Source organism: Apis florea, unplaced genomic scaffold (assembly GCF_048593485.1).
Source record: "Apis florea isolate Af1SG1 unplaced genomic scaffold, ASM4859348v1 contig_3387_pilon, whole genome shotgun sequence".
Classification (NCBI taxonomy): domain Eukaryota; kingdom Metazoa; phylum Arthropoda; class Insecta; order Hymenoptera; family Apidae; genus Apis; species Apis florea.
In genome coordinates, this window is record NW_028256753.1 from 73852 (window position 1) to 92040 (window position 18189).

Genomic DNA, 18189 nt, shown 5'->3' on the forward strand with positions numbered 1-18189 from the left:
ATTGTAACAACACATTGATTTCGCATTCAGATTTCAATTCGTAACACAATGGAAATAATACTCCGAAAACGAAAGTGATCGAAATTCTTCGAACTTGTCGTACATATTAATAGATAATATATCTCTTCTTTTTTCGTCTTATTTATTTTTCTTAAAAATTTATCAACCAATTCGAGCGTAAAAATAAATAATCCAATACGCGTTGAATACGTGTTTTCGATATAATAAATGTAAATAAAGAATCGTCGAATCGGTGGTATTCAAGGAAGATGGAAGAAATATCGAGGTTTTTCTTTTAAAAATCGATCTATCTATATATTATAGACAAGAGAATTTACGTAACATTTACGCAACATTTCGTTACAACGAAACGGCGAGAATGTGATTTAGTAGGAACATATTACGCGGATATTCTAATTCTTCGTTAAAATGTAACAAGGGTTATTGCTTTTTGTTGAACGAGGATCACGTTACGTATGCATGATAAAACTTTATATCAAGTTTCCAACAAATTTGAAGCTTAATTTGTAATATGCATATTATGCGATACGTATGTACCTATCATACGTGATTTATACATATAGTACGTATAACTTGTCTTACTTTTGCTTTAAACGCGTTCTGCGCGTTACGTTCAATTACGTAATTATTTTCCAATGATTTTCAGAATTTCTTTATTTTCGTAGTAAATTTTTTTTCTCTTCCATTACTTGAAACTTTTTTCAAATATATACGATACGATTTAAAATATATACATCGGATATCGGTCGATTTCGAGTTGGAATACGTGTATTTCCGCGTACGAACGGGATTTTGCTCTCGCAAAGTTCTCTTTTCGACTTTTTATTATTACAAAATTTCAGATATATTTGTCACGCGTACGTATTTATTATTTGTAGCCTTGAATTTTCCTCGCAAAAATTTAATTTTTTTCATAGATAAAACGTTGTTACAAAATTACGCGAAACCCGAACAAAATTCCGCGAACGATAAACGCGTTCTCTTCCGTACCGTATCGTTGGAAAATTTTAAATATATTTGTAAAGAAATATATTTTATCGGAGTATAACGAATCGTAACGATCGTCAAATCGACATATGTAGCATTTCCTGTACAGATACCAAGTTCCAAGTTAAAAGAACGTAGTTTTAGTCGATGCGGATAGAGAGGAAAGTACGAACGTAAGCTGGAAACATTTTGATGGCGCTGTTAAAATCGAACGAGGTTTTACTCGCCAACCGTCACTTTATAGGAGCGTATATACGAATCGTACGAGCGTGTTCGAATTCGAATCTTACGATGGACAACGTAATTCGAGGACCGGTATCGGTCGAGAAAATTACGCGAACAAGAAAGTCGCTATTAAAATATTCATCGGCCGTAATGGAATGGTCACGCTAATTTAACTAGAGCGTATTTACTTTTTCCTTTCTTTCTTTATTCCTTCTTTCCGTCCAGTGTTTGTACTTTGGCCAATTCAAATTTCATTCACCATCAAATTTTACGAAAATTTCTATCATGTATGCATTTATATATACATATACAAACTTTCATCGTATCCATTTATTACACGATTTATTATAAATTGTTTAAATCTCAAATTTTTTATATCGCTTTAATAATACTATTCAATTATACAAAAAAGATAGAATTCCTATTCTTAGATAAAAAAAAAAAAAAAAAAATCATCCTTCTTCCTTTCTTCGACTCGATGTTCGTAAACGCGGCGCCTCGTCTAAGATTCAGAAAAGTTTAAACTGTATCGAAATTTATCGGTATTACAGCCTGGAGCAATTTTTTCGTCTCTCTATTGTTCTTCCTCGTCGACAAGATAATAGGAGTTGAAAAGACGGCGAAATGAGTTCGGGATTCAACGTTCCCGTATCGTCCGATCCTTTCACGAAAGTAACGATCGTGCCAACCACGTTTACGGTTAATGTTCCGAGAAACGAATAATAAAGACAATGACATTTCGCTCGGAATTGAAATCTTTTTACGTTCGCTTTTCCATTTTTTCGACGATCTTATCCTTTGTCGTCACTCCCTCGTCGATATCTAAACGTAACATTTTATCTTTTACATAATTTTAAAAAGTGTAAAAACAAAAAAATGATAAAAAAAAAAAGAGAAAAAAACCATCGTTCTTTTTTGGGAAAACAATTAAAATAATCTGACAACATTGTATTATTATCTAATTGCACGAAAAAAAGGTTTTCCATTTTCATAAATTTGCTTCGAACGTCGAGAAGTCGAGCAAATGAAATTTCCAAACTGCCATCTCGTAAAAAATTAACGAGATATAAAGAGATAAGCAATACACTTTGATACGAAAAAAAAGGACTAAACCGTTCTACTTACCGGATCTTAATCGTTAAAAGTAATCGTTTCTGGCACGGCAAACATAAAGAAAGAAAGAAAGAAAGAAAAATCAAGAGTTTTGTTAGACAACGGTTTGGCGGTCGTCCGACTTGTTATCTTTCTCACCATGGACAAAGTTTGGTCGATTGGACTCGTTTCACTTATGGCAAATGGCTCGAACAGTTTTAACTTTGTCAAAAATGTATCGATAATTGCAACTAACAACGTTCCACGCGTTACGTTTTAAGATTTATTTTCAAAAAATTTATCGTTCCGAATCGTACGACGAACAATCGACGAGTCGGGAATTATATCGATATTCTTTACCAAACAATCCTTCTTTTCCCCGTTATTTAAAAAACAAGAATGATAATCATAATCCGTTTAAATCGTTAGAAACGCTTTCTTCCACGACACGTCGTTTTTTTACAAACAATTTACACATTTACCAATACTTAGTATCGGGATAATTTGTTCTACGTTCAATTCGAAGGATACGCTAAATTATTATTACTATGTCATGCGTACTCGCTTACGATGCGTTTTTCTTCTTCGCGCGACGTCATATTTTCTTCCCATATACATATACAGTATATATATATACACCCATATATATATACCGTATACGAAACATTATATATGAAAGAAACGTAGACGCGAGCGTATGTCCTAAACGTAAAAAAAAAAAAACAAAGATCGTGTTTTACGTTTTAATTATAATTGAACACTTTTTTTATGATATTTTAATCAAACGAAGCATATTTCTCAGTGACTTGTTAAAAAAAAAAAAAAAAAAAAGAAAATTCACACGCAGGTGGATTAAATATTCAGAATGTGGTGGTGCACGAGGAATTTAATTATCCTATAGTCGGTCGATCTATCCGTCCAACCCACGAAGAAATATACGTCTTCTTTCTATACCACGGTCGGGAATCAGGCCGGAAGTTATCCCTCCCTGCCATCCTCTGCTGTGGAAATAGGAACAGTTTTTATCCACCGACTTCGTTTGCCGACTTATCATCCTAGCAGCACACCTACTACATACCGGCCAAATAAGAAAGTGTAATGGAATCGACTATGAGTTATACACGGAACATTTGTTACTTGGCGATGTAGGAAAAAGTAGGAAGAAGATAACGGGTGTAATGATATTTCAAATGTCGAAAATCCGACTATATTTCATTTATAGCAGAATCTCAATTTTTCAGTGTTTAGGATTAGTGTTTGCGGGAAAATCGTTTCGTTCGAAACGACAAATTTTACAATTGTTGTCATTTCATTATTATCATTATCATCATCATCAATCATCACTATCGTCATGTCGAAACGTATTTAAAACCATCTTTCGTTAAAATTAATTTAAGATTAAATTTACTCGCACGAATTACATTTGATTTAAAGGTAAATTGTAATTTATCACGCGCAAAATAATTTGTTTCGTTATAATTGGATGATTAAAACTGATACAAGTATTTGATTTTTAACGATACGATAACAATTAATTTCGATGAAATAATACAATTGTTATTATACACTTTTGAATCGTTTTATCATCTCGAAGAAATAGTATTGAATTATGAAACATTTTTCAACTCTAAAAGATAATATTTATTTCTGTATGTATTTATCAGAGAGAATAGAAAGATGTAATACGATATAAGGATGTATATATATACGTTACACATAGAAGTAAACGAATAATCGTGAATTGTAAATTGAGAAAAATCGCGTATAAAGTTTCGTAATATAAAGAAAGAAGAAACTCTGCAAAGAAAACTGTAAATCTACTATATTTCGTTTATCGCGATGGATCTTGAACTTTTTTTTAACTAAACTAATAAATTAGATTAAAATTTTAGACTAATTTCGTATCTACGGATGAATATTTTTTCGGATATTCACAAGTAAATTGTAGTATTGTATTGTATATAATAACGTTTAGATTCTTCTAGATGTCTATATTATTATATCTGTATTATTCGTTTCAAATTCTCGATTGTCATCAATTTGAATTTTCATATCGTATTACAATATAATATCATAGTTATTTCAATTGTAATAGAGCATTAAACGTAAGGAGATTACTTTTGATTTTGATGAGAATTAGTTTCATATCTCGAACCTCTGAAATTACGATTAGAATCGGCAAGTCTGGTCGAATTCGAACGACCACGTAGAAATTATTGTCAATCGTTGTAATCGAGTTATCTTTACGTTCGAATAAGCGTATCAAATTAGATTTTCTATCTTTCGAACGTTATCGATAACGTTCATTTGAATTTTGCAATTTGATCGTTAAAGATAGGAAAATTAAACTTCGTTTCGTTAGTTTTAAATAAAAAAATGATATTAAACTTTTTATTTATTATTAAATTCAATAAAACTCGTTAAAAGGAAATTATTTCAAATCGTTGTAGTTGAAGCGTTTTATCGTTCAAGAAGCAGCAAAATCGATCGTACAAAGAATAATTTTCTGATCACAAATTTAATTAAAAAGTTTCGTTCTGAAACCGATAACTGATAAGTAACGAACTCGAAAAACAAAGGAAACGATTAAAAAAAAGTTTCGAGTCGAGTGTAAAACGATTAAAACGATTAATCGTGTTATTTACAATTTTTAACGCATCGATATTTTGAACGTTTCGTTTAATTTATATCTATGAAAAGATAAGAATACATAATGATGTATTCCTTTACATTTTCTATAGATTGTTTATAAAAAAAAAAAAAACGTAGTATAAATTTCATTTGAAAATATACTTTCTTCTATTTCCTTCTTATATATCGTACATATCGTTTAATTTCGTCTCACGATATCATCATTCTTCATCATATAAAGATACGCATGAATGTTCTTATACATATACGAGAGAGGGTTAAGAAAAGGTTAAAACTCGAGATTGACTCGAAATCTCGTTATTTTCTTTCGAAAACAAGCTATCGATATTATAAAAAAAGATTAATTGGAAAAGCATTCGATCAGAAATAAATACCGACAAGGAAATGATAAGTTTTCTCCACTCGCATAGGATGATAGGAAAAGTTCAATTTTGGTGAAAAAAATAATCCAATTTGTAACATTCGATCAAACTTGATCAAACTTCATTATTTACTTCAATTTTATAATATTAATTCATTTCTATATAAATATAAATTTCTTTTCTCTCGTCTGCTCATCATATTTGATAGAATAAATAGAAATAAACTATATAATATTCGAATTACAAAATTAGTTTCGAATAAAATGAAAAATTATTTTTCATTGTTATTTTAAAAATAATGAAAAGAGTGATCGTTAATTGATCGTAAAAGAAAGATTCATAATTGCATATTTCGTAATTTTTGTATACATATTATCGTTGCAAAAAAAAAAAAATGATATTAGTGGAAAAAGATATTTTATAAAAAGTTGGAAGATCTTATAATCCGGTAAAACAAAAAAAAAAAAATAAATTTGCGAAACGTGGAAAATTAAATAAATAACGCGGAGGAAATGAAATCGCGTGCTAAACGGAACAACTAATATATACAGTACGTACACATATATCTAGGATAATGGACAAAACTGCTCCCATTATCGGCTTATCCATTTTACCATATTTGTTTTTGAACCATTCATCGTTCATCACTATATCCGTTGCATTTAATCAAATTACATTTTCAATTTAAATGAATTTATTCTCACTTACCGTTTTCGTTTCGATTCACTCGTATCGTGTCTTATTTCTGCACGTTATACAAATCAATGTAATAATTCAGTGAGAATATAACATACCTGTTGGATCACGTTCAACACGTTCGACAATCACGTTATGTTTCGCTATCAATTTTCCGATATTTTCCGTCTCATAATAGTATAAGTATAAATATAAGATATTCTTTTTGTTTCGACATGCGACCAATGATGGGATTCAACTCTTTCATTTAAAATTTCGATGGATCATCGATGCAGCAAAATAACATTCTTTTTAATATTTTTCAAAATCACATCTTCCCATCATATTCATATTTTGGATATTTAATACTTCCCCTAAATTAAACCCTTTTAAAACAATGTATTCTCGACAATTTTACAACGATAATTTAATTTACGTTATTAAATAACATAAAAGTACAATACTAATTGTTAAATGTTTTATTTCCGTTTATAGTAAATATTAACGTTCTATTACGGATAATTTTCAAATCAATGTATCGTACATCGTTGACATTTTGAACGTGATGACGCGTAAATAACGTAGTATTTACATAAATGAATCGAACACGTGCAGTGAACTGCGATAAATTGAATTTTAGTAACCTTTGCGTTAATGTCTGGAATACAAGTTTTCTTATTATGAAAATGATTAATACGCACTCGCACACTCGTATAATCGCGAATGACTTAAAATAAAGGAGGAATAAAGAAGAAAAACGTTTTCTAAAAGAGAAATTGTATACGCGTATTTATGTTACACGTCGGTTTCGACCGTTTCCTCGTAACAGGATTGCCAAAAAAAAAAAAAAAAAAAGAAAAAATGACGCTGCTCTACTCCCCGTTACAGTTACACATATAAGAAAAGATATTCGATTCATTCTCACTCACACGTATCGTTATATTTCCAAATCTTAACAATCATTTTCAACTTACACATTGACTTTATATAAGATAATTCATTACGTTCATCGCTGTTCCACAATTATTTACGGACATTTGACTAACAATTATTTTTATATTACATCGAAATACTTAACAAGAGAATAATATCGTGTGTTAAAAACATATTCTCTCTTATTACTAACACATTCGAATTATGATTTTCTTTGGAGAATTCGTGGAAAAAGTTATGGGAAACAAAGCCTAAAGTATTAAGATTCTTTGTCTTTCGCTACAAAAGAGAATAAGCAGACGTAGCAGGAATTACATAATAGGAATCGTATAATGTCTGGAAAATCTTAGGGTATGAAACGCGTGTAGGATATGAATAGACGTGTAATTGTAAGGGAACGAATCGCGTAGTAACTAAATTCCAATGATGTCTCTATTCACCCGTTCGATGGAATTTGAATTTTCTATGCATTTCTTCATTCTCTCTCTTTTTTTTTCTTTTTACTTTTTTTTTTTTTGTATTTCGTTTTAATGATATAAGGAACCTTGTACTGGTGCTAGTCGACGAACAAAATGTTTAAACAAAGAAAAAAAAAAAGAAAAAGAGAGAAAAAGACGTACGCCCCCGTAAAATTGAAAAGTTCTGGTTTCTAAAGAGAACGAATGCTTTAATTAGTCGAGAACGAGAATTTACAAAACGGGACGTGGTGGTACATCCTGTTTAATATGTTAAGCTTCTGTATTTTGAAGATATTATATATAGTGTGATATAAGCTCAAAGATATTTTTTTTTTTTTCATATATTTCTAAATATGAGTATATTTTATTATATTAATTAATTAATTCGGTATTAAATTTTTTAAGGAACGAACGTATATAATTTACTCAGAGAAGCAATTTAAAATAAATTTCTGTGATAGAAAAGATAAAAATTATGTTAATTATTATATAATATATAATATTGAAAACAAATATCTAATTAAAAATATAATTTGACGATTACGTAAATAATAATAGCAAGCAATAAACATTACGTATCTTGTTTTATTAAATTTAATAGAAAGATTCTACAATTTTATCGCTAAAAATACAATGTATTTTTGATATGTTTTCATTATAATATGTACGAATGAATTTTTACACGAATTTTTAACGAAATAATGAAAAATATTTCTCAACATCATCTAATTTTGTATCCTATATCGAATTTCTTTGAAAAAAGTCTGCCTTCTATATTATTATATCGACGAACGATATTATTAATAATATTAAAAACGAAATAAATAATTATCTAATAACGATTAACGATGATTAAAGAAAATAATTTAGGGAAATAAAGGGAAAAACTTACCTATCTAAAGATAGGATTTATATAGATTTAGATTTCGTAAAATAGAAAAAGATCATATGTATTTCGTTCTCAGAATTAAGATTAGCGATTGATAAAAAGAACAAAAAAAAATAAATAAAAAATTAAATCGCGTCGATACATAAATAATACACAATACTTGTAAATGATACAACTTATATACGTAACTAAATTTCAAGATAGTTTGCGCGAAGATATTGCGATGGACATTGAGGGAGACAAGTTACTAGAGAGAAATGATGCCTCTCATTCTCAAACGGCAACCATTTTATCCAGGCTCGTGGTCATACAGAACGTGGATGATTCGCTGAGTGTGACGCTCAGTTAATTCAACGTGCACGATTGTTCGACGCTTGATTAAATACAACGAATGCATTACTATTGTTACTATTCGAATGTACAATGCTTCCAGAAATTCTCCCAATTCACTGAAACATGTATTCTACATTTGGCTAATATAATGGAAAAATAATTTCTCTTGATCATTTTGATATCAAATATATTTAAATACAATATGTAACTACGATTATATATTATAATTATAATAAAAATCAGATAATTATTTTATTAAATCAAAGTTTTGGAACGATCGTTTAAATAATCTAATTAAAAATCTCTTGCTTTCGTTTCATATTACCTCACATACATATAAACATTTACATTTACATTAACAATTTAATAGAATTTAGCAATAAACTTGATTAACGATTTGCATGCGTATCTTTTTATTTACTTTGTTTAATATTGACCGATTCAATTTTAAGTAAGATTAAGTATATTTCTTGCATTCCCAAAGAAAAAAAAATTTCAAATATATAATTTCAAATAAATGGCCAAGTGGCCAAGTAATTGGATAGGAAACACGAGAAAAATAAAAAAAAAAAAAAAACTAAGAAACGAGTAATGAGGTAAATAAACAAAAGAACGGAAAAATCGAAGGAAAAGCAGAATATATCCAGGAATGATTAAAGAAGGGATTTTCTGAAAAAAAAACGGGAGAATTTTCTCTCCCGTAGAGAGAAATTTTTGCTGGCTGAATTCTTACTCTTAGTCGCGTTCTAATTATCCTGACTGCACGATAACGAATACCGATAAATAATTGGTCGTTGTTGTTGTATCGATCCTATATATGTTTGTTACCATTATTCAAATAAGTGTGTTGCGGTTGAAACAAAATTTATGCAAAAATTAACGAAACAAAATTATGCAAACGTATATATATATATATATATAGATAAATGAAAATGCTAATAACAAACGTTTAAATATTTAATAACGTAACAAATATTAAATAATCGAACAGATGCACGTATTTAAACGTTTACTTGTTACGTTATTGTTGTTTTTAATCCGACTTACGTTACGTTCTGTCGATGTTACAACCTATTACGTACTCATACTTACTCCGTATATTACGTTTAACGCGTTTCTTGTTTCGTTTCAATTTCATTTATAAAATTTATAAAATAAAATTTCAAAAAGAAATAAAATTCAAATCAAACTTCAATTTATATTCAAAATATAAATTTTTGCTTACATTTTTATCTCGTATTTTCTTTTTCAGGTTGCATGGTTGCGTGTGGATACACAAACTATTCTAACGATAGCGAATCATGTGATAACAAAGAATCAGAGAATCGGAGTAACGCATACCGAACGCAAGACATGGCATTTACACATACGCGATGTGATCGAATCTGATCGAGGTGCTTATATGTGCCAGATAAATACCGATCCGATGAAGAGTCAAACCGGTTATTTGAATGTTGTAGGTTGGTTAATCATTACGTTATATATGTAACATCTTGCCTAATCCGACCATTATTATCATCCACATGAAAAATTTCACGTTAAAGATATATTTATAATTATTTTATTTGAAAATATCATGATAATGATATTTTACGATCATATTATTATCTCTTTGATTTATTTTATCTTTTTCTTCTTCATTTACGTAATTAAATAACCTCAACGCGGCTAGATATTTTTAAGAGCGATCGAAAACAGATAGGCCAATGCTGTTTCGCTTTCGACTAATTTACGACACGGGTTGAATAAAACTTTTACGAATGGTATGGTTTTCGAACGGACAAACTCCAGACGATGCCTGCTCGCTCCAAATGTTACGGAAATCAGATGTTGAACGTTGAAAGTTCGTAGATATGCGCATCACATTTGACGCAGAATGTTTAAAATATTTAACTATATAATAGTGTCGCTTATCCAAAAAAAAAAAAAAAAAAAAAATAGGAATATCGTTCTAAAAAATTTAATCACTATAATAACGAAGATGACATAATAAGAGAAGACTGTAAGAGGATTTGACTTACATTACAAACAAACGTTAAAGAACTAGGAAGAAAACTTGATCAAAATTTTTAATCTTTTATATTTTAAATAAACTTCTTTGATGTAAATATAAAGAACAAACGTGAAGAGACAAGGAAAAAGATAAAATGAATAATCAAGTAGTTGAACGATACGATACGAAAATATACGTTTTTCCTTCTCGGTCTTGAGATTTGTAAAAGATTTGTATGAGATTTTTAAAAATAATATATATGTATATTTTTATGCCTATAAACTTCCATTCACTGGAATAAAGTGTTTGCTATCTTTGTGTGTGTATATATATATATATATATATATATATACACACCTTATATGTATATAGATTCATCCTTCGCAGATCCATGTAAAAACATAAAATTTGTTCTGCTCCGTTGCTCTTTTTAATTTCTAAATTTATTTATTCTCTTACCATCTATTTATTAATTAAATATCGTTAAACAGATTCAAGTTGATAAAAAGACAGGGAAAAATTTAAATATGAGATATTATATCGTAGGAAATGATGATGACACGATTAAAATTTCTGTTTTCAGTTCCGCCCGATATTTTAGATTATATGTCAAGCACGGACATGATAGTCAGAGAAGGCAGCAACGTGACATTACGTTGCATTGCTAAAGGATCTCCACCACCAATTACTTTATGGAAGCGAGAAGATGGAAAGACTATATTTTTCGAAAATGGAGAAAAAGGTAAGGATTGACCGACATCTATATCTATTGTAAAAAAAAAATTAAAGGACAATAAGTAAAATAAAAACAAAAAACAAAAACAAAAAAAGATTGAATTAATCGAATTATATAAGTAACGAAAAATTAAAATGAATTTCAAATTAAAATGCAAAGGAAAGAACAAAAATTATATTGTCATTTCTCATATAACGAATAAAATAAATTAAATGAAACATTTATATTTATAATAATTTTACTCTTTAACATAAATAAAAGATTAAAAGTTGTATATTTGATGTATTACAACATAATAATATTTATCTAATATAATGTAATGTTAATGTCTAATATAATTCTCCCAATACAATTATGTTTAAACATATTTTGCGTTTCATTAATTTAAATTTTTCATTAATGGATCTTAGATAGAAGGAACAATTCTTTTCATATTGAGATTAGATTCTCGCTAGGTTTTCACGAGAGGAAATTTTTACGAGAAAAGTGCATCAAATTTAATATTTACAATTTATTCTGTAAATTTAGTAGTATTTACAGAATATTCGATTCACAAATTTCTTGCGTATATTAAACGAGAAATAATTAATTAATTCATATATACGAAATGAATATATCATTTCGTTTATTTTATTTTTTATGTTCGCAATATGATTTCATATTAATATCGGTATATTTTTATTTAATATCGATATATTTTTTTCTAGTATATATATATATATTATTAAATTTGCATTAGATCGAACGTAAAATATTAAAATATAAAAGAGTATATAACCTACTTCTGCATAAGAGTATATAACATACCGTCCGTATAGATATAGGCTAATGTTAATGTAAAAAAAATTTGTTAATATTCAAAGTAATTGCCATATGTATTGCCATATGTATAACAAAACGATTTTTCTTTCTTTCTTTCTTTTTTTCTCAATTAGAAATATTCTTTGTATTATATTTTTTGCTTGCGTTCGATTATTCGAATTTCCTAGTTGATGAATTATTTATTAACTTGTTTCTACACAATACGTGCGTTTAAAGAAATGTTTCCGAAACGCATTTATATGAACGGTCGATAGAGGGTTAAGAAATATATGACGTACGATGAACGTAGAATGAAAATTTATCGCTGGTGGCTTTCAAACTTATTTAGCGAGTATGATGCGTGATACAGCGATCCTGTATGCATCCATGTTGCACCTGCACCATTGCCATACCGATGACGTTAGGATGAAATACATGGTCCGCGTTTCGCACAATAACACCAAGTAATACGAACGTTCTGATTCGCACACGAATCGTTGCAAACACTTTATTCGCGAGACGTGGTAACGATTTATCACTCTTTTGTCTTTTGACCGCATCGAAAACTGTTGCTTGCATTCTGTTCTTCCGCCGGAAACTGCCTACCCTGCCTTATGGCAAGAAAAATGTCTCTTGTATTCGTAAACATCTTCCCGTGTATGCCAGCTTTTGTAATACCCGCCTAGACAAATATGTATCTACCAAAAATATTTTTATCGATCTTTCTCCAACATGTATGCATATATCGTCCTGCGATCACGTGGATCAAAAAATCTTTTATCGAAAAGAAGAAAAATTTTATCGTTTAAAATTCTTTTTTAAAAGTTCTATCAACAATAACTCTTCTCAATTATTATTATTATTATTTAAATAATATTTTTCAATATATCGCATATTATTTTTATTTATCGCGTGATAGAGTTGAAATTGAATCGAAGTGGATAGTTGCGATGGGTATTCGAAATAATATTTGCCTGCTTCTAAAAACTATTAGTGCATACAATGAAAATGTATATAAAATAATTATGAAACAAAAAAACTATTTATAATATAAAAGAATTTTTATTAACTTCGAAAATGCTTTATTGTGCTTTTCACATTTTTAAATTTTTTGAATAGGTTTGTCGAGAATAGTTAGAATAAGTAAAATTTTTAATTAATAAATTAATTAATAATTCTTAAATAATCAATTATAATAATAAATATTATTTTCCATTTCCTTTGATTATTTATATTATATTGTATAAAAAAGAGAGATATTATAGAAATATCTTTAATCGGTTGTTTTGTTTTAATTAAAAATTGATTACACGAGATTGAGCATTTTTTTTTTAACAATTATGATTAATTTAATTTATTATATATATAACACATAGTACGCGAAGACAATTGACGTTAAACAAAGCGGAAAGATGAAAGACTGTATCGTCATAGATTTGTATGACAATAACCGAGAAACGTTTATACATTTTAGGAAAAATTAATTCAGCTTGCTTTTCAGTCATGGTTAGATATCCCGTCGTGTATCTTTGAAGTGTAAATGACAATAAAATGACAATAAAATGTCTAAAAAATGTAAACATGATATCAGCGCGGTTTCAATGAACAACTCTAAATCGAATTAAATCGTAGCTTTGATCATCCAAAACTCTATTTGCTTATTTGCACACACATTTTTCTCGAATGTACTCGATATCTTCTCTCTTCATTTTATATATCTATTTCTCGAATTACGGATCGTAGTTTTTTTTCGTTTGTAGACCGTGGTTTGCTCGTATTCTCGTATTCTTGTATATGCGAATAAAATTGTAGACAAACCGACAGAAACCTATTTGTTGGAAACTGTGTACAAATATGAAAAAAAAAACAAAAAACAAAAAAAAAAATCTCGTCGATACTCGACGATTTTCACAAAAAATTGTTACGAATGTAACGATTCTTCGTGATTCGAAAAATTTATTTATAATTCTTGATATTTGCAACTATTCATAGTACGCCTATTCAAAGTATTTAATTATACGCAAGGTTTCTTATTTTTAATAAATAAATAAAAGTACATTTGCTTAGATAAAGTTATTTAAAAAAAAAAAATACAAATACAAATTATTAGATCATCGATACGTTCGAGGAATAAAAGATATGAAAGCAGATATGTGTAATAGCATGGTTTAGTTATTGGTAATTAACTTATAATAAAGTAGCAATGATTGGAAAGTAATTAATTAATAAAATGGGAACGCGAAGTGTATCGAATGGTGGTTTGGTCAGTGGTTTACAATTTATCCCGTATGTGCAAGTGATTACAGAGGGTGGAGTCGACAGGCGTTTCAATAACATAAATTGTTCTATGCAGAGATTAAGCGTTTAGGTAGACAAAGTCGGAGCTCAACGAGAATCGAAAATTCGAGCGGGAGCAGCGGCTGTGACCGCCTTTTAGTTTTCCACCAAAAGATTTACGTTCGCCCACTGACCATGTTCTATGTGCGGTTACTAGTGTATTCGCCATTGACACTACTGAATCCAGAAATAGAAGATGAAATCCTCCTAACTAGCATTTCGCCTCTGTGATATGCTCGTTACAATTTTTCATCTCTCATGTTCACTTTTCAACTTGTCATTTTATTTTTTCACTATTCGCTACTTTTCGCTGTACGTTTAATATCTCTTCTATTATATACGCAGCAACATATTTACTAGCAATATATAATTTTTCTAATTTATAAATTGCCACTGTTATTTCAATTTTGATAAACAATAAAATGTAATAATAAAGTAAACTGGAAATGGATTAGGAAAAATAAATAGGACGGAAACCATGAGACTTGAGAAACGCGGAAATATAAATTTTAAGCTTTTATTCTTAAGAAGCTTTATTGTTACGAGAAAACTTGAAGAAATCTGATTGAAGAAATGATTTCAACTATACGAATATCAACAACGAATATCAAGAAGAATTTCAAATAATATTTCTAAATACGGTTACGATATATAGAAATCTAATAAACAAATATAAATAAATAAAAAAGAATCAATCTTATTGATGATTTTACTTGTTTTCTGTATTTTATTTGCTAAGATCATAAAAATCAACGACGTTAACGACAAGCATATACGTTTTTACATGCATACACGAATACACGAATAAAAGCCATTGATCGTGATTTTTTAAAATTTGAAGCTTTCTATTTTATGTAAGTGTATAAATAAAATTATCTTTACAGATATATATATATATATAAATTACGAAACTGAAAATGTAATATATTAGACATACATCTGAAAAATTGGAAGATATCGTGGCAATTAATTCGTAATAACTAGTTGTTTCAATAATCATCCATAACAATTGATAGAGCAAATATTTCTTGCGTTAAATATTTAGCCATGTTTTATACATAATTTACCTAAATCCAAGTACAGTAAAATCTATGTACAGGTATAATATATAGATAGCTTGTTCGTCGATTCATTTAGCAGGTCGGTCATCGTTTATGAAACAAAGAACAGCGTTGATTTCGTATGGTAAAAAGATTGGTAATAGCGTGTTCGTAATTAATGTTAACTGACCGAATCTCTCGTGTTCACTCGTGCATCTTCGATACTGCATCCTGCATTTCTGACTTTTTGTCAGTCCGTTTAATCCGAGTAAGCATCAAATGCTACGAACGGTATAACGGTTGTCGCGAATTTCTTGCTAACCGAGTTTGGTTTACTCGGTTAGAAGAACAGCGGATTATATCTATTCCATTACGGTATGCATAACTCGATATTATATGTTGAAATAAATTTCAATTGTCGAATAAGATGATGAAAAGGAGAGAATGGAATTAAAAAGTTGAGATACGGTTAAAACGTATTCAATGGATGATGTTACAAAAGCTTCTTGTTCGCTGTTTTATCGATTTAAACTATTCGATTGTTGCGAAGAGAAGTTCGAAAAGTTACATCGAGAAACATAATAGTTGGAACGTATGTTTGTTTCGCAAAGATTTTGCAACTTTAAAGCACAACGAATACCTATTATTACACGTATATTTGTAGCGCATCGAATATGATTCTTAATCTTCAAAAACTTTACCACTCGAATAGAATTAGTTGTAATTAGTTTTAATCTCCGTGTACAAAAACTTTCATTTTTAATATTATCAATTTATCACTTCGTTATACGATAAAATCAACAACAGTATAGAAAAATAAAAGTCGATAAAAATAAATTTCTCGATTTTGTTGCAGAGACAGTTGTCAACGGTCCGATCTTCAATATCTCTAAGATAAATCGATTGCATATGGGTCCGTATTTGTGCATAGCTTCGAACGGTATACCACCTAGCGTCAGTAAAAGAATAACGCTTACGGTGCAATGTGAGTATTTTTCTTTTTGATAGAATTTTCTATCTTTATGTATTAAATGTTGTTTAATTTAATATATTTATTATATTTACAGTTAGTCCAATGATTTCAATTCAAAATCAATTGGTCGGAGCGCAAGAGGGACAAAGAATGACTTTGGAATGTAACTCGGAAGCGTTTCCACAATCGATCAATTATTGGACGAAGGAAAACAACGAGATTATAAAAAATGGTATTTCGAATCGAACATATATTTTTTTTACACTATTCTTTATTTCGATTTAATTTTTATCGGATTTTATGGATAATATATAAGTTTCAAGCATTTCAATTTCGAGCCTCTTGACTTTAAATTTAACGATATATTATTGGAAAAGGGAAAAGATTGCATCTGAAATTGCGATGTAAGAATACACACACACACACACACACACACACACACATGTAGATATATATATTGGTTGAAAGTAATCTACATAGATAATGCGATAACTCGATAAAAGTTGAGCGTTATACTTTACGAGACTTTAACAGAGAAACAAATTCGTATGCCTTCGCGTTTGCACGTTTGTAATGGACGTGTTCTACGGGCTGCTAATTCACCGAAGAGCGATTGAACCATACTGACCAACATAGTTAATGCTGTTTTATTAACGAATGTACGCACAGCACACGGTACATATATACCATACGTTACTGGAACGGTCTAACAACACGGTCGTAGTCGGATACATAGAGCTATAATTACTTCGAATAATGAGACTTTGGTACTAAATTTTTCACGCGAGAGAGAATTATTTACACAACGTTTTATCGTTCCATTCCCTTTCATTTCCGTGACAATGCTGCAAAATAATAATATCTATTACTTATTATTTTATGTAACGATTTTCAAATTTTTTCGGTTAAAATAAAAAAAATAAAAAATAATTTTTAAACTGATGCATAATCGTTTTTCGTTAATTTATTCTTTGTTTTCGATTTTGTTATTATTATTATTATTTGTTATTTTTATTATTTCGAGGAATCGAATCAATTATGAATATAAAAGAATATAGATGTTAAGATGTAATCGATTCATAATATCTATTCGAAAACTATTTTTACATATTTTATTATATATGCTTTGCTTCTATTGTTTCTCGTTCATCGTCAAAGAAAGATCAAGACAATTTTTTCACGTTTAAATGTATATCGCGTTATGCATATTTGTAATACATTATAATAAGTGGCAGAGATACAAGTAAAAATAACGTTTGACAAGAATTATAGTATTATTGGTACGAATAAGCACAAATGCATATTCACCGCGTAATTATTTCGAATAACGAGACACCATATTCACGAAGATCGTATAGCGTAGTAACCACATGGAATATTATACATCCTCTTGAATCCATTAACGCGTCTAGCAGTTCTACACTAGATGATGCAAACACAGTAAGAAAGCCAACGTTATGATCCTTGTGTGCAAAGTTGTTGATCAATTAAATTATTCCGTGCTATTTTGTCACATAGAAATCAAAATTTAAATATAAAATATATTTTACCGTTAACAAAAAGAATTAGTGATATAGCTAATTTCATCAAGCTAATTTTAGCTAATTTTATTATCAATCGTCGTTTCGTTCCATAACAATTTTTATATACATATATGTTTCTATATATACTTTATTTTTTCA

At 29.1% G+C, this 18189-nt stretch overlaps 1 protein-coding gene across 5 annotated transcripts in view; it reads left to right on the forward strand.

The window, feature by feature from the left end:
- Positions 1-18189, forward strand: part of LOC100870293 (neurotrimin) — a 97675-nt gene that overhangs the window by 71421 nt on the left and 8065 nt on the right. For 4 of the 5 annotated variants that reach the window (XM_086912350.1, XM_086912349.1, XM_086912348.1 and 1 more), the window contains 4 exons: positions 9880-10087; positions 11204-11362; positions 16391-16519; positions 16602-16739. In XM_086912350.1, the coding sequence (XP_086768476.1) occupies positions 9880-10087; positions 11204-11362; positions 16391-16519; positions 16602-16739 (634 nt within the window). The remainder of the gene's footprint in view (positions 1-9879; positions 10088-11203; positions 11363-16390; positions 16520-16601; positions 16740-18189) is intronic. The other variant, XM_086912351.1, reaches the window with a different exon arrangement.